The sequence below is a fragment of the Clytia hemisphaerica genome, unplaced genomic scaffold, assembly GCF_902728285.1.
Source record: "Clytia hemisphaerica strain Z4C2 unplaced genomic scaffold, Clytia hemisphaerica genome assembly, whole genome shotgun sequence".
Lineage (NCBI taxonomy): Eukaryota > Metazoa > Cnidaria > Hydrozoa > Leptothecata > Clytiidae > Clytia > Clytia hemisphaerica.
The window spans coordinates 360,528-379,165 of NW_027103421.1; the positions used below are offsets into that span (position 1 = coordinate 360,528).

The following is an 18,638-nucleotide window of genomic DNA, read 5'->3' on the forward strand; positions in this document are numbered from 1 at the left end:
CATCGTATTTTAAGCCAGCTTCCCAACATCCAAAGGACTTTAAAATGCGTTCAGCAACAGCTAAACCGGCGTGCGACGCCGGGTACCGGCTAGTCATGAATATAATCTTTAAAAAAACATGTATACCAGTGGCATGTATAGAAATGAACAAGTTGGATTTGTTTTAAAAAATCTATCATTGACGGTGAATATCACAGTTGAAACTTTCTTTCCAGTGAAAACACGCTTTAGTTATTAGCTTTTTTTATAAGCAATTTTTTATTGGCTATTCAATATTCGGAAAATAAAAAATAAAAAATCGGGGAAATCGGGTTACCTGCATCATCATAACATCTTCTGAAGCAATCTGATTCAAAATAAATTCTTTCTTTGTTTGTTCAGCCAAAAAATACCAATGTGTGCTGACAAGCCGGAAGCCAAATAACTCGCTTTCGGACAGGAACCCGAAAATCTTTTTGGAGATTTGGACGGGCAATTGTCGGATAAAATCGATGGTTCTTTGAGGACATTCTGAAAAAGTCAAACTGTTTGATATGGTGAGATGGTCGTCTTCTTCATCGCCGATTTCTGGTAAATCACTTACATTCTAAACATGTTGACAAGAAAACTGATTGTTGTTAGGATTTATTTTAAGAATTTTGCAAGTAACAGTGAAGGGAATGTTTTCAAAAATCGAGATTAAAAGTTGCGGGCAAAAAACCGAACCAATTTTCATTGGCTTAAAAAAAATCACTTGAGAGTTAAAAAAAAACAAGTATGGTACAAATCAATGCCCGAGTGCTCGATCAGTTAAAGAACCATAGAGCCATGTATCAATATTTAAAAAAAAATTTGTGCATAAGCACGAAACTCAGAATGGTACACTTTTTAGTTTTTGAAATATTGAATTGAACTGTATAATTGAAATAACAAACCTGTAAGGGAGTGCAACGTGAAACAGATTGGGTAACGTTTTGTGCGAAGGAAGTTTTTGATAAACTTGATGCAGGTCTTGAATGCCTTGATGGTGAGCTACCCAAAACTTCATCTGTAACTCGTTCAACCTGAAATTATTCCCAAAAGATAAAAAGTCAAATCGCTGTTGGCACGGTGATAATTGGGGAGGGAAAATTAATGACTGTTGACCCGAAAATTCCTTCCCTTCAACTAGATAGAAATGTATAGTGGCTGACGCGTTAAAAAAAAAGTCCATTCAATGACGTCATTTCTCTGTCGGGAAGAGTTTTTGAAAGTAAAAAAAAGTGCTTCGAGGATACTCAGATAACCTTTAAACTTTCACTTGCAAAGCGAATACACGTTTTTTTTATAAGCACAAACTATATAAGAACATAAGGCTTCGAGCCCAAAAATTTAAGAACATTCTAAGAACATACTAAGGCTTTGGAGACTTAAAAACATGCAATTTCTTAAGAAATTACATCAAAATGCTCAAAAAATGCTGAAAATAAGAACATTTTAAGAACATTTTTAGGCTTCAAATCCAAAAAACTAAGAACATCCGAAGGCTTCGAAAATTTTTGACGTTCTTATGAAAAAAAAACGTGTAGCTAGTTTGACATTGGATAAGTACTAGTTATCGTGAGGTCAATTAATTTCCAATTTCCTAGAACACTCAACCTAACTTATACGAATCAATAATGACAACGTCTGACTTGAATGGACTCTTGGCCTGAATCTAGACCTATTTATCATTGAAATTAGAATTTGGTATAGTTATCAAATTTTAGTTTAAACCATGAATCAAATGAACCATCATTTGATATATACGTTTTTTATAATAAGAACATTCAAAATTTTTGAAGCCTTCAGATGTTCTTAACTTTTCGGGTTTCGAGCCTAAAAATGTTCTTCACATGTTTTTATTTCAACCATTTTGTGAATATTTTTTACCATTTTCCTAAGAAATAGGGCGTTTTTGAGCCCAAAAAGCCTTAAAATGTTCTTAAGATTTTGGCCACGGAAGCCTTTGTTCTTATATAGTTTGTTCTTATATAAAAAAAGTGTACATAAGTTTAGAGAAAAAGTTTAAAGAGAAAGAGAGAACAAAGTGAGATACTATTTGAAAAATGGCTACTGCTAGTACAAACCATGACGAAAAGTCAGATTTGTTTTTATCACATGACTGGGGCGAAGATGGAAAAACAAACCATGAGAAAGTCGCTAAAATCAATCAAGCCATCAAGAATCTTGGCTATCGAACGTGGTTTGATAACGAGCGAATGGTAGGCAATATCAGAGAACAAATGGCTAACGGTATTGTCAACACTAGATGTTTCATTGCATTTATTACAAAGCGTTATCACGATAAAGTGGTAAATGGAACTGAAACGGATAATTGTCGAGCAGAATTTGATTTTGCCAGTATAAGGGTCCCGATGATAGCTATAGTACTTGAATCTTCGATGAAAAATCCTCTCGAGTGGAAAGGAAATTTTGCATTAACTTTAGCACCCAGGTTATACATCGACCTATCTGGTGATATCAACGATGATGGCTATTTGTCGAACCAAATTAAACTCCTCAAAAAAGATTTAGAAAGCAAAGGAATATTTCCCAATCAAAGCTTGGAAGTCGAATCCATGACAAACGATTCGGAAGGTAATAAAAACAGCCATTTTTGTTTGAGCTTTAAGCCGTATACGGATATATAATCAAATTGGGTAGTGGGGGCTATATAAATTTACCCAAATTTTTTGTTCCCACCAATCCCTTTTCACAAAATTATCCTAAGAAAAGTATAATTTTATATAAATTTAGCAAAATATTCCGCTAATACTATTATTTTCACCACTTTTTGAGTTTAAAAGAGACAATTTACACTTTCAAAGAAATATGAAGTTTGGTTTTCAATTCTCACTCATTTTTCTATTAAAACTCTTCACTCCTCCGTTGGTCGGAGTTTTTTTTGAAATTGGTACCCACGGAGAGAGTGCTATATCAAGTTTCGCCTGTACACTAATGATATAGCGCCGTTTGTCGTTAGGCAAAGTTTCAAACACTACAATGGCTTCTTTGCGGGTACCAAGTTTACAAAAAACTTCAATCAAAGATGGGGGATAGAGGGTCAGTGGTTGAACAACACCTCTAAAAGCCCTAGGTATTAATACTATAGTATTAACTATTTCAAGTTTCAGGACTTAAAAAACAAGAAGAAACAACATGTCAAGAAATACCGAGAGAAACTTTAAGCCTAAGCAAAATGAAGAGGCGTGCAGACATTCTTCGAGAAAATGGAGAATATCCTGATGCTATATTACTTTACCAAAAAGTTACCGAAAGGCTGAATTCTACCTTAGGGAAAAACAATAAACAAACTCTTAAAAGTGAATATTGGCTGGCTTGGTGTTATTTCCATCAGAATCTTTATAAAAAAGCTGCCGCGATTTTTAAAGACGTACTTGAGAGACAAACTACTACATTAGGTTGTGATCACGAAGACACCATACAAACCGCTTTATGGATGAAGAAATCTTACACCAACATAGCATAAGAAACCGCGGTTGGAATGAGTATCAGTTGAATTTCTGTTGTTTATATGTTGTCAAGAATGTTTTTTTGAATGTTTTATTATCAGTGACAATTTCTATTATCAATTTATTTTTTTCACTTTTAAAACTTGTAAGTTGTTTTGCATAAGATTCTCTACGTACTAAGATTCCTTTGACACTTTTCTAGCGGAAAAAGACCAGGACTCCGGGTAGTTGAAAAAGAAGCTTAGGAAAGTTAGGCAGTTCCGTGAGTAAACACAAGACTTTCCGTACCTTTAGAAACAAACTCTTTCCAATCTCATGTCAGTTAACCCGAGAAAATTAGCGGAAAGATTCCGTCTTAGTGCAGAAATGGGAATCTTATAAAAAACGACGGTAAGACTTAATTTTGCTCATAAACACAAATATCTTGATAATACACGCACATTCATAAAATCAAAGACTCTTGTTTGGTTTAACAGTATTAGAACCAGAATATCAGAATTTTAAGAACTTGAATAAATTAAGTGCCTAGATATGCCCTCCCAAATCTCTATTATTATCCATATAGCGGCCATTAAGTAAACCGTTTAAGGTTCAATCGGCGGGCGATATTGAATAGTTTTCTGATTCAAATTGTCATACCTGCGCTGAGGAAACTAAAGCGCCAGGCTTCAGAGGGCTGAAATATCATTAACCCCACCGGGTTATAGGGCAATAATGTCATTTGCAGCCCGCTCAGAATTGGATTGAAGTCGTTGCATTGAAGCGAAGAGACTAAACTAACGTCAGAAAAAAACACTTTTTGGTCATTTGTTGCCCGCTCGCAAGGTGCTAAACTTGTTGAAGACATTGTATTGAAGCGAAAAGACTTGGCTGAAGTTAGAAAAAAACGTTGTTTGAATGCCCGATATGGATAATAATAGTAATAGCGTTAAGTTTTCGTTCGTTGTTGTCATTAATTCTGCCCTTGCAGTTTGATTATTAGCCCTTAGGTGATTCGAATCAATTTTGCTCCATTGTCCCAAAGAGAAAAGTGAGAGAAGCACAAATGTTATTGAAATAAAAATGGGGTGGAGACACGAGAAAGCGTTTCAGGTTGGTGGGACGCGAAAAAATCTTCTCGTGTCCCCAAGCCTTTAGGAGAAACCCGTTGACCATTTGCTATTTCAAAGAACAGGATTATCAGAAAGCCAAACCAGTTTTCGAAGATATTGTTAAGAGACAATTTGGCCATTAGAGAGCATTCTGAAAACTCGCTGGCCATCTGAAGGAACGAGTTGAATTTATAGAAAAATCATACCTGTTGGTCATCTGTTTTAAAGGTAACACTTCTCTCCTTAGCCGACATCAATCGTCGCCATCCAGCTTTCGGTGGTGATCTCATAGCCGAAATGGGCCGCCTTGCCGGTGCACTTTTACATCTCGCCGCACGTTCCGCGTGGGAATTAGTTGATATTTGGGCAGGTAATGTCATTGATGATTCTTCTGTTATGCATCTGGGCGACGAAGCGAAATGCGTCGCTATTATAAAAGAAAAGTTTTTGTCAAAACTGTGGAGGTTTTACTGATTCTTAAAATTCAAAGAAGTTTGTTTGTTTTTTTGATGCGTTCTCAACTTGACTTAACTGGTTTTCAAGCATAAAAATGTTTTCATTTTTAAAAATTTAATGTGTGTTTTGTTCTGATTTTCTAAAAAATCGCATACTTTAGAACCTATAATCTTTGTTCTATATTTTTCCTTTTGCATGGAAGCCTTATGTTCTTATATATTTTGTTCTTATCAAAAAACTCATGGGTGAAATTGGGATTGGTGATCAAGACCACCCCACAATGATAACGACGACTTTCTGTTGGTCTTTGGAAGTTTTTGCGTCTAATATTTTAGACATCGAGGCCTTATGTTCTTATATACTTTTGTTCTTATATTAAAAACGTGTGCAGCTTTACAATAACATCGAAACAGGTACTAATTTTAACACATTCGCTGCCAACTACAAGTATTACGAGTAAACTCGTAGTAGCATACAAAATTCAGTATTTCATAAGACAGTATTTCAAAGAGCCATAAATTTTGATACAGAAACTTTTTTCTTTTTTTTATTGCATTTTTAGAATTTACGAAAAATTCTGCGTCGATTGGTATACAGTTTGAAGATATTTGAAGCGAAACTGAGGCCACGGAAACCTCTGAATGTTGAACTTTCGATAAAAATTTTCAAGAAGGTTGAAATTTCCATTTCTGAAAAGGCCCGGTAGCGAACGTGTTTAAAACCCCCACTACTAATATTTTGTTCATTTAGCAAGATTGTAGATGAAAATAACCTTGGTCAACTCCTTGTACTTTCTCTGTTAAAAAGTCATTGACCAGTTTGATTAACTTTGCACTACATAATTTCAATAGGCCAAACAAGAAATTATGTTTAGTCCATTCGGTAGATTGAGCATACCATGACAAATACTCGTCATTGATGAGTTCTTCCATCTGAAAAAAGAATAGAAAATATGTTAGTTAGTTGTAGTGAAGGACTAAAATACAGAACATGTCCACACTTCTATTTCGATCCGAAACGAATCGGAAAAGCGGTAAGGTCATTGGTCGGTTGAAAAATGAAGCAATTCCATTGGTCGAAATTGACGTAACGAATGGAAAAAGTAGAACTTCCTTCAACTTTTTTTTGCTCGCGCGAAACTTTTTTATGACGTAATCTTTTCTTCAGGCAAAAAAAGTAAAAAAAAAAACTGTCGCCCATTTCATAATTATAAATACCTTTGAGATATCTAATGAATGGTTCGTGAAATCAATCTCCAAATCATTTCCAAAACTTTCATATTTCAGTTTTGAGCTTGAATAATGAAAATCCTTTGACACAAGGGAGCTCAATACACTACCTAGCTTCTCAGCTATATCATCCGACAAAAAGATCAACTGTTGCAAGAAAACACGTTGGTTATTAAAACTGAGTGATGTAAACCAGGTTTTGGCTGATACCGATTTCTCCTGCAGTCGACATGACTCGCATTGTTGACAATGTAAAGGTCCATTTACACTACACCTGATGATGGTTTTATCTTGTGTTTGGAATGAGATTTCTGTTGGGTAGAGAGGAGCTTCTTCGCTAGGAGTGTATTCTTGGTTATCTGGTTGTATGTTGTTTTCTTCATATTTATGGAGATTCTGACTACGCATGTCATTTAACGGTATGTGGAAAATCTGAAAATAAAGGAATGAGTTACATCAACAAATACCGTCGTCGTTTAATGCAAACATACCTTTTATAATTTCGTCATAGCAACTATCTGGTCTTTAAAATCTTTATAAATAAAACCTTCTAAATAAGCTGTTTAAAAAATCATTATAACTACTCGCAACTACTTCGCAGACCAGATAGTTGCTATGGCGGAATTAGACAAGGTATGTCGACATTAGACTAAGTTACGGTAATTTAAACACCTTAAACTAAACTTCAAACTAAAGCGTTAAATAGGCTTGATTTAACAAAAAAAAATTCTTTTTATGATGAGTTCGTGATTTTTTTGCATCTCTTGGTTAAAGTAATGGTAAAATTTATTTCAACCCTGGAACGTCAGACGCACAGGATCGTTTACCCAGCCAAGGCAAACAAAATTCTTTACAAAATATATTTGAAATAGATTTGGCTATTCCTTTATTGTTTCTAAAACAATAATTTACAAAATATTCGACATCTAATGGAGACATATGTTTGTACGTGGAATAATGGTACTTATAAGTACATTATTCCTAATCAAATATTATGGACACACAATTTTTTTAAATTGAAAATATCCTGATCCAAACTTTTTCATTCCATCAAATTACCATATCTGAATTACAATCCAGTTTTCTTTTTACTAACTGCCTATTTTTTATTTCATATCTTTCGAAGTGATTTTTGATTAATAAAAGATATAATTTACGATAATTGGTTTCATATTATTTATAATTATGGTTAAAACCATTTGGGAGTAATATTATCTTTTTATTGTTATAGTTATCAGTTACAAGAAAATCTCCGCTTAAGCACATTGTATGTACACAAAGATTCCTCACGAGGTCATTGATTTTGTTTTGATGTTGGTAATTGCAAATGCAAAGCTATTTCAAAAATTGAGTTTAAGCATATTAAACTAAACACAAATATTATTGTGTCTGTTATACAAAATTGTGAAACTTTGTGCTGCACTGATAATATTTTTTCGACGGTAAATGATATTAGCTGTAAACTCTCCCTCATTAGGTAGGGAGACTTTTGCTTTTCAACACTTTTAAAATGGAAAATTTGCCTGATTTTCTCAAGACCTACAAGTTTTTAAAATAATCTGACTATTTCTAAAGTAGGAGGCAAAGTGGGTTTTCAAATTTCAGTTTCTAACCAGTTCCAACTTTAGATACGAATCTTTTTTTGACAAAAGATTTTCCGGGGGTATAAAAAACCAACTTTACCTAAGAAAATGCAGGCAAAGCAGGATTGTTTACCTCCAGAGACAAATGGTGGAGAACAACAAAATAAAAAAAATAATAGAGTTTCAGGGAACGAAACATTTCATCATGATTAAGCATATATACACATGAATTTACATATTGTATGCATGGATTTCAAATCCTGCATCGTAAATCGTTAGATCGTGCGCATCTTAAATTAAATATACACCAACCTCAAAAGTTATATTAAAATGAAAAACAATTCCTAAAATTGCTCAAAAAACGTCAAAAGTCGTCTTGGCAAAAACACAGGATTTAACTTTCCATTTGCATATGACCTAGATTATGGGTAGAAACCAATTAAGTAGTCAGACGGCTGAGAAGTAAGTGTGAGTCGGTAGATATAAGTTTGGCATGACATTATGGCTAATCCTCGAATAATAAGTTTTGGGGAAAATTTGTCCCAATAAATACAATATTAGTATAAATAAGTGAGGATCGCCTACAACCATAACTGCAGGGAGGGAGGGAGGTAAAAATATTTCATCCTGTCAGCTTTCAGTTAGAGCGTCGACTTGAACAGGGAGTTGCGATAGCCATTATGAACATGACGTCACGTGGTTATTAGCAAAGTAGACTCAGTTGGCAGAGGGCGGCCACCCAGCCATTCCAATACTGTGGCGCTTATCAAATAAAAGTTAAACCACGATTTAACCTGTGTTAAATCCAAATTTAACTTTCCATTTGCATATGACCTAGATTATGGGTAGAAACCAATTAAGTAGTCAGACGGCTGAGAAGTAAGTGTGAGTCGGTAGATATAAGTTTGGCATGACATTATGGCTAATCCTCGAATAATAAGTTTTGGGGAAAATTTGTCCCAACCGAAGGTGCCCCCAAAACGTATGGTTGCAGACATATTTACATAATAACATTAAACTCCTAAAAGATAAATAAGAAGACAATGACAAATGAATTTTTATATAATATAGCCGTGAATCAAGAAGACATTCTTTCATCATAATTCATGACTGTTTAACTGGGCCCGTGTCCCTCTTCAGGGAAAACAATTGATGTAAACTTGCCTTTTGCCATTGAACTAATACCCTTTAATATGGAGGAGGCTTGGATACCTGCAAGGGGAAACACCCATCATGGAGGTCCCAGACACTGTGAGAAAAATGTCACGTATAGCGCCCTAACCCCAGTGTCCCCGCCCAACCACGGACCCGGCCACGGAGGAGGTCAAGGACACACCCCGCAATGACGGGAAGCCAGCCCAGCCCTCCCACAGACCCTGTGGTGGAGGAGGTCTCTGAGGACACGCCCCGCGCCCACGGGGAGCCAGCCCAGCCTACCCACAGACCCGGCCACGGAGGAGGTCAAGGACACACCCCGCAATGACGGGCCAGCCCAGCCTACCCACAGTCCCGGCCACGGAGGAGGTCAAGGACACACCCCGCAATGACGGGCCCTTTATTGAAAGGGAAAACGGAATAATTTGGATCCCCAAAGCTGCATAATGCTATCAATTCTAGCCATTGGTAACCTCGAAAAAAACTTGTTATTGGTCGTACCTCCTTTACCGTCAACTCTATCCGGGCCCTTTCTACTACTTGTTAGCCAGTTGTGGGGTGCCAAAAATAATTCCTTGATAACTTGAGAATTCTTGCCTTCGTCTAAGTCTTGACCAGCTATCTGTACAGCTGATGCTCTACTTGTGATAATGACTCGATAAAAACATACACACCCTAGGAACCATATAGGAACAAAAAGAACATATAATAGAAAATAAAATATTATCTTATAAATTAATTTGATTTTATACTTAAATCTATCGAAAACGATATGAAATACTTAAACTTATATATAAAATTGACGTGAATCAAGAAATCATTCTTCCGTCATGATTTATTACTGTTTAACTAGGCCCATACCCCTCTCTAAGGAAACAATATATGTAAACTTGCCTTTTGCCATTAAACTAATACCCATAAATAAGGAGAGGGCTTGGATACCTGCAAGGGGAAGCAACCATCATGGAGGACCCAGACACTGTGAGAAAGATGTCACGTATAGCGCCCTAACCCCAGTGTCCCCGCCCTACCACGGACCCGGCCACAGAGGAGGTCTCTGAGGACACACCCCGCAATGACGGGAAGCCAGCCCTGCCTAACCCCAGACCCGGCCACGGAGGAGGTCACTGAGGACACACCCCGCAATGACGGGAAGCCAGCCCAGCCCTCCCACAGAACCTGTGGTGGAGGAGGTCTCTGAGGACACACCCCGCGCCCACGGGGAGCCAGCCCAGCGTACCCACAGACCCGGCCACGGAGGAGGTCACTGAGGACACACCCCGCAATGACGGGCCCTTTATTGAAAGGGAAAACGGAATGATTTGGATCCCCAAAGCTGCATAATGCTAACAATTCTAGCCATTGGTAACTTCGTAAAACGTGTTATTAGTAGTGCCTCCTTTACAGAAACTCCAAGCAGGATCTTTTTACTAGCCAATTATGGTGCCAAAAGTGATTTCCTGATAACTTCAAAAGTCTTGCCTTCTTCCCAAGATTTGACCAGCTATCTGTACATCTGATGCTCTACTTGTGATAAGGACTCGATAAAAAACATACACACCCTAGGAATAATACAGTAACTAACAAAAAGAACATATAATAGAAAATTAAATATTATTTTATAAACTATTTAGATATTATACCTAAATATATCGCAGACGATATGAAATACTTAATATGCATTTTAACTTGCCTCTGGTCTGCAACATGAGGCGTCCATACAGCCTTGTTGACAGGCTATGTAAACCATCCAATCAATGCCGATTGTTTATTATGTACTGATCACGATCTTTCTTTATGCTTCTATCTAAAACCGGATCATTCTCAACTTGCCGCTCACTGCAACTAGGATACATAGCCTTCTCCAAATTAACCTTTGTCAGTCGACTGACAGAGAACTTCCGTAGTTGAGTAATACAATATCTAAATTAATATAAATGCCGTAGAAACCCACTCTAATTTGACGTGCACTGTCTGTGTACAACCTTGCCTAGGTTGACACCAGCCTTCAAGCCAAGAAGATCACTCTGCTGTAAAAATTTTTCAATTAACCGGGTCGCAGATGTTTGGTAACGTGAAATAAAATAAAATATTCCGGTTTTGTGTTTGATTATTACATCGAGTTGAGGATAAGTTTATGCTTATAAAAAGTTGAAAAATTTGTTTGTAAACTATCCGAAGTAAAAAAGTAAAAGAATTGTTCTCTTCTTTATCGTGTTTTATAAGCGTAAGCGCTGTCCAAGAACAGAATTCACAATTCACTGCAAATATTAAATCTTATAAAAGAGAGCAGCTGTGCCTTAGAAGAGTAACCTAGATTAAGTGAATGGGCCTTTTGTTTGAGCTAAGAAATTTTAAAAGCAAAAAGAGAGAATTTTGAAATAATTGATGTTACGTTTCGTAGAGAAAAATTTGTGTTTTTATGGTGTTTTTACTTTTTGTTTTGATTTCATCTTCAACGGCCAAAATGATAATAAAAATTTTTCCTGTTTTTGCGAGCCCCTTGCGCAACACCGAAAACCTAATTCCAAAAGAAAATATGTTAAACCAAATTCAATCCAATACGCAAACAATCAAAATCTTGTAGAATTCATAGCAATCATATTGCAAGTTTTTTGTCCTTCTTCTTCCACCTCGCTCCAAGCAACCGAGCTTTATGATAGCCAAAGACAATACAATAAGCTATTACAGCCTCAATGACCCCAAATGTCCAGCGACAATCCCTAAACGACCAGCGGCAATCACCTTGGCCAACATCCCCAAAACCACCGACAATCACTTTGGCCAACATCCCCAAAACCAGCGACAATCACCTTGGCCAACCTCTCCAAAACCAGCGACAATCACCTTGGCCAACCTCCCCAAACCAGTGACAATCACCTTGGCCAACATCCCCAAAACCACCGACAATCACCTTGGCCAACATCTCCAAAAAACCAGCCACAATCACCCAAGCCAGATATTAGTTGCAGATTTCGTTATGCACTTGATAAAATTTTAATGGTTCGTTTCATAAAGTTTTTCAAAGAATCTGGTCTCCTTCCGTTCGTATGCAACAAAAATTGTACGCTTCATTTCCCAAACTACTTTTGTATCTATGAATGTCCATCCTCAAAATCTCTTAGTGTTCGGTAAAAGTGATGGTTATGAATTAACCCCAAGAGATATCGGAAGATTCAATAAAAATATTTCATCCTGTCAGCTTTCAGTTAGAGCGTCAACTTGAACAGGGAGTTGCGATAGCCATTATGAACATGACGTCACGTGGTTATTAGCAAAGTAGACTCAGTTGGCAGAGGGCGGCCACCCTGCCATTCCAATACTGTGGCGCTTATCAAATAAAAGTTAAACCACGATTTAACCTGTGTTAAATCCAAACAGTCCAGTCGCCGACAGGGTGATTGTATCCATACGTTTCGTGTATTTAGCAAGAAGTTTTTGGTGGAGAAGATTTTGTGCTGGTTTAGATAGTCAGTTAGCGGAAGTAGTTTGATTTTTTATCTGATCAAAATCAGTTTTTATCAGACAAAAACATAAGAAACTTATAAAAAAGACAAAAGAAAATTCTTCTCATACAAATATCTCAAGACTGTAGTCATGGGTTGCCATGAAACTTCCACAAGCAAACATTTAATACTGTTTTAATGGTTAAGGAAGACTTTGAATGAAGAATCATGTCATCCCATATATGCAAAATAAAGACAAGTGATACTTTTATGGACCTACCCGGTTGTGCATTTAACATATTTATAATTGATATCTATGTGACGTGACCATGAAACAATCATTCAGAACACAAATATTGACGATCTATTAAGATTAGTCATTTGTTTCTTATTAAAAAAAATTTACAAACCAAAATTTCATGCTCTTGAAATAGTCTTTTATATTCAAGACTTCGTGAGCAAAAAAAACATCCATCTCGTCAAAAAATTGAGTAATTTGGCTAAGAACATTAATGCTTATTAATAGTTATTCTTATAGATAAAGATGCGTTTTTTGAGCTGAAAAATTCTTTTTTTACAAAAATCTGCTTGAGCCATCTTTTACTTACTTTCATGCAAAAAATCACGATCCAATTGCAATATTTCACAAAAAACTCTTTTTTTGATCGTTTTTTAGCTGAAATTTACCCCCAAATTTTTTTTTCAAAAATCGAGCTCCGTCACATTCGAGGGTTTATAGTTATGCATCTTTGTGCAAAAAATCATAAAGAATGAAAGAGCCAATCTCGAGAAAAGCTAATACCTAAGTAATTCATAATGTGCTTATAAAAAAATATTGAATTTGGCCGGTCTTTTTTATAAAAACACGCCAAGCAACCAAAATTTCATGTCTAAACACACATATTCTTCAAAAATAAGCCCTCGTGAGCAAAAAAAACATCTATCTCATAAAAAAAATTGATTAATTGGACTATGAACATTGATGTATGCTTATTAATAGTGATTCTTATAGATAAACATGCGTTTTTTGAGCCAACAAAATTTTTTTGCGAAAATCTGCTTGAGCCATCTTTTACCTATGATGGTACCCTACTTTCATGCAAAAAATCAGAAAAAATTAATGATCCAATTTTTCACCAAGTCCAAAAAACCCATTTTTTAGCCGTTTTTTGGCCCAAATTTGCCCCCCAATTTTTTTTTTCGAAAATCGGGCTCCGTCACATTCGAGAGTTTATAGTTACACATCTTTGTGCAAAAAATCAGAAAAAACTAATGAGCCAATCTTGAGAAAAGTTGGTAACGAACGAACAAACGAACGAACGGACGAACAGAGGTTAATTTATAGGACCTCCACCGGGGTAGGTCCAAAAATGAAGAATGTTTGAAAGTGTAAATATTTTAAAGTTTGACCATGATTCTTTCTCATTTGGTTAATCCATGAAAACAGGATGCATCATAATCTCATAACCAATCACTACTGCTAAAGGCATATAATGATCTGAAAAGTTTATTCAGTGGAATTTTACAAAACCCCGTTCGGGTCTGGTAAGAAACTATAACACGTGACCAGATAGCGGTATCCAATTGGCCCATAGTATATATCATTTTATAGGAAACAATTCTTTTTAAGAACTAGGTAACAAAAACCTTTGTATCTTGTGAAATATTAAGGCTGCAAAAGCGCTTTATCATTTACTTGACTCGTACGCAAAAGAATGTGAAGCAAAACTTCTAAAGTGTTTTATGAAAACATAAACCGGCACTTTTTAATGAAATTAGCATTTAACAAAACTTATCCGCGCACCCCGGGATAGGCTAATTCCCGGAAATTTTGCCAGACCTCAAACACTGACTCATTTACAAGTGCGGAATTATTTTTACTTCAGCGTATAAACAAGGCCTTAAAAATCGAAGCGCTGTCTCAGGAATTGAATGAAAAATTTGGTTGGTTGATATTCTGGCTGCTGTACGGTTATTTTGTTTCATTTCAAGCCTTTATTAATTGTATTGGGATCTTAAACTTGATTCAGGTACCGTGAAGTCGGGTAACTTGCATCAGTGGAGGGAAACTTGCATAGCCATCAAATGCCAGACAAATCAAAGCAGCAAAATTCTAAAACAAATGTACTATGCAGCTCTGCTCCCAGCCCTTCTCTACCATTTTAGAATTTTATATTTGCTGCGAGTTACTTGCCGACTGAATCGTGGGTAAATAAAACAGTGTGGTTTGATAATAAAAAAATTATGCAATATCATCAATTTAAAGATGGACGAAAATTTAGATGCTTCTCTATGGCTGCTGGACGTGTAACCTCAAATTTAATAATAATGATATAAACATAATTATGCATGACATCACTTCATGATTAGGAGATATTTATATATTATATATTATACCATCCGCAAATTCTTTGTAAATCAGAGGTTTGTTTTGATTTAACTTTTTACTTTAATGACCAGCCAGATCATTCATTTGAGGGCTATGAAAGTCTCCCTCCACTGATGTAAGTTACCCAAATTCACGGTAACTCTCATCCTTGTTGTTGCAAATACATCCTGCACATGACTGATGTTGTTTTCTCTGAAACATTAATTTCCTAGTCGAGGCGGATACAGGGTATGTGAACGTGGTGAATTTGCACACTCAATTTTCTCGAAATTCGAAAAAATAAAAACACTAAAATTGTTTTCTATAAAGTTTTTCTTCTCAGAAAAAATATTTTATTCTTTCAAAGAAACATAAAATGCTTTCTGTACACAATGTTTAAAAGGTAAATCTGTTGATATCAACTTCTGTGTTCAAAATGACGTCAAAGAAGCTTTTGTTTGTGTGAGAGTGACTCTCCCATCGTAATGAGTTCTCTGAATGAGTAGCATTTATCTTGTTATCAAACCTCAACGGTGTTCCTGTATCCACCCCTGCTAGTGTGACTAACTGCATGGTCACACTTTCTTGCTTAAAAAAGATTAAATAATGAAAAAAAAGCAAGAATGAATTTCGGCTCATGTTTTTAAAAGGAAGTCTAAAATTGAACTTCCACTGACAGTGTGTGAGAATTTAAGGAAAAATGATAGAATGTTGGTACCAATGAAGTACCGTAAGTTGATTGACATCCGCTCATCTAATTTCGATACCCTTATTAGAGATAGTCCAACATGCACAACGCACTGGGCTCAACTTCAGTGTCTTCAAATTATTCATAGGCCCAATTGTAGACCCCAAGATATTCACCCAAGGAACAAGTGTGCAATATTTCAGCCAAATCGAACAATTTTGGAAGTCTCCAGACTGCCCCAAAGTTTTAGCCTCGTTTTGGCCAAAAACTCGTCCCCAATCCCCAAAAATCAAAGTTTTCAAAAAATGGAAAAAATACCCCCAGATATTCACCCAAGGAACCAGTGTGCTAAATTTCAGCCAAATCCAAGCATTTTTGAAGTCTCCAGGCTGCCCTAAAGTTTTTGTGACAGACAGACACACACATACACACACAGTAGACCAGCGTCCGAGATTAAAAAAAGGCCTTAAAAATGATTTTCGTAGGGCACCCCTTAGATCAGGGCAAATTTTTGATATTATTCTCCTAATAGGGTTGATAAAAAAATTTGCCCTACGAACCTCCTGCAGTTTTCGAGTGAATTGATTTTTAGTTAATTGATAGAACTTATCAAGGGTCCCCCTTTACAAACGGTTTTTTCGAAGGCTGAAAATCTAATATATGAGGCTACAAACGGATTCAGCGTGAAAAGTAGATAAAGAAAATGGGGTTATTTGTTAAGTTTCGACCAACTGGTGCAGAGAAATGGCATTTTTAAGGCGAAAAATCAACGTTTTTGGCGTTTTCCGATGACGTCAGCATTTTTCTGGGAGCATTTTCAGAAAAAATCATTCCCACAGCTGGATAGCCCTGAATTAGTAGTATCCGAAAATGGTATGGTTTGTTAACTTTCGTCTGGTCACGTGACCATCCGTGACTTTAGACCAATGAAAACGCTTTATTTCCCCAGATTAAAGTTGTGTCTGCACTAACACGCAGGAAATAGCTAGAAAAAGAGAGAAAAAATCGGGGGCAAATTATTGTGTCTGCACTAACACGCGGGGAAATAGCTAGAAAAAGAGAGAAAAAATCGGGGGTCAAATTACATTTTTCTCTCTTCTTGCGGCAAACATAAAAGACTTTAAGAGGCCATTTATTTAAGAAAGGGGTGTTATATCATAAATAAATTATGTAAGTGTGATATTTTAAGTAACAAGTTCATTAACAATTTTATTTTGAAGTTTGTTTTTTAAAAACAAAAACCCCGTGCTAGATGATAATTTCATTTTCTTAACTTATGGACCCATTTGGAAGTATTTGTAATACAGATCATTTGGCAGTGTAGTTGCGGCCTATACAAGAATTGGAATCTAAAGTCTGAAGTCGTAACTCCTTGCCAGTGACCCAGCAGAGAAATTTTTAGTTCGCAGACACTGACTTTAGGTTGGTTTGGAAATCGTTTTATTTTAGAATGCAATCTTCACTTTAGATGAATACTTTTATTTATTTGGATTCATGAAAGGTTCAAGGTTTGTTTACTTTTTATTTCAAATTATTTCATTGATTTATTGAGCTGCAATAGCTGATTGAAAAACGAAGATTTTTTATAGTTATCAGAGTGGGCTTGGCCGCTATTTTGAATTTCGATTTTTTTTCTCCTGTACTCAGCAATTTAGAGGTTGTTCGTAATACGCGATTTGGCTTACACGAAACACTTGTGCTCATTTGGACTACTGTTCTCAACTCTGGTCTCCCTGGTCTGGTCTTATCTCCAGCCAGTTACATCAATATACCTTCTTACCTGTCTTTAAAAATATAAATAAAAGTAATCACAGAAAAGGACGCAAAAAAAAAAGACATAAGTGTGAGAACAGTAGTAATCAAACTCGTTAGAAAAAGTACCATTTGAAGTCATAAAAAATCAACCTGAATAAATGCAATCGAAATTCCAGAGAACTTCATAATTCCCCAAACAACATTACATTACAACGAATGTAAATACACAGAGAGTACAAGCATATGTCAAACTCCCATCACATAAATTTTACAATTACGTCAGAGTAGACTACTCTGAGGTTTATTTGGAAAGGGTAATTATATTTTATTGTTCGCTTCTTTTTTAAAGATTTGCCGGGTTGGAAAAGTATGAATTTCTTTGTACATATTTTACCTACCCCAAATATTTAGGAGGCTGAGTTTTAAACGAATCGTCAAGTTGAAACGAACGGTAAATGTATCAAGGTCTGCTTTATTTACCCCCTGGTGACTTAACAAAAGAGACTTAACTCGATGTTACAATCCAATTATTGAAAGTTTGTCTCGGCCTTTTTATAATGAGCGAGACATACGTTCTCTGATTGCGCAATTTTCATATTGACATTTTCGAGGCATTTTGATGTAACTGCCAGCAACTGGACTGGAAGAAGTTCAGAAATCATTTTTACATGGAATTCCATCCCTCAGACATCTTAATTATTGGGAAAAACTCAAATCAGTAGAACTGTTAGTCTTGAAAGACGGAGAGCAGGAGGAACGGTATCAAATAATTTATATCTGGAACGTCGTTGAAGGCAACGTCCCAAATTTTGATTATGACAAATGTAAAGGAGGCATAAATCAGAGATTGGGGAGAATTTGCAATCTTAAAGCTGTCAATATTAAACACAGAAATATCTGGAGGGGAAGTCATTCCCAAGAAGGCCCTCAAATTTTTCAACACCCTTCCCCCAGACCAATAAATTATTTTATAAGAGATTTGACAAACTGCCCCAAAGAAGTATTCCAAAAACACTTAGACACCTTCTTCACAACTGTTCCGGATGAACCTCTGCTTTTGTCTGCTTCAACCTTAGGCAAGCTGAATACAACAGCCTCAAGAAAATGTCGAAGCATCGTTCATCGAGTTGGATGAGCTGTTCAAGCAGAAGCCAAAAAGAGGTACAAAGAGGTAGGTAGCTCTCTAAAACACCCTGACAAAAAATCTTAGAAAATCAAAACATTCACCTTATAGATTTTGTAGTCTTCATGTTACCAGAGTCTGTGTCTGGAAGTTGTAGTTTTTGATCTTTCAAAATGAGACATCACTGAATCAGGTTTCACTTTTGTTCGCTAAAGCATCTTAGCCTCCCGTTTACTACATACTATTCTAAATCCTTGTGGTGGTGTCTTTC

General features: G+C 36.1%; 1 protein-coding gene and 1 long non-coding RNA gene across 2 annotated transcripts in view; one reads left to right on the plus strand and one right to left on the minus strand.

Moving 5' to 3' along the window:
• LOC136797828 (F-box and WD repeat domain containing protein 10B-like) overlaps positions 1-18,508 on the minus strand; it is a 28,371-nt gene extending 9,863 nt beyond the window's left edge. Inside the window, exons 1-6 of the mRNA XM_067054411.1 lie at positions 18,472-18,508; positions 6,238-6,681; positions 5,793-5,952; positions 4,771-4,991; positions 915-1,043; positions 317-586 (exon numbers count right to left, since the gene is read on the minus strand). Of these exons, the coding sequence (XP_066910512.1) occupies positions 317-586; positions 915-1,043; positions 4,771-4,991; positions 5,793-5,952; positions 6,238-6,657 (1,200 nt within the window). The 5' untranslated portion in view covers positions 6,658-6,681; positions 18,472-18,508. The remainder of the gene's footprint in view (positions 1-316; positions 587-914; positions 1,044-4,770; positions 4,992-5,792; positions 5,953-6,237; positions 6,682-18,471) is intronic.
• Positions 9,118-10,283, plus strand: LOC136797827 (uncharacterized). Its single transcript, XR_010845301.1, has 2 exons — positions 9,118-9,356; positions 10,041-10,283. It is a non-coding gene; the product is annotated as an uncharacterized lncRNA (long non-coding RNA).
• Positions 18,509-18,638: the final 130 nt, after the last annotated feature.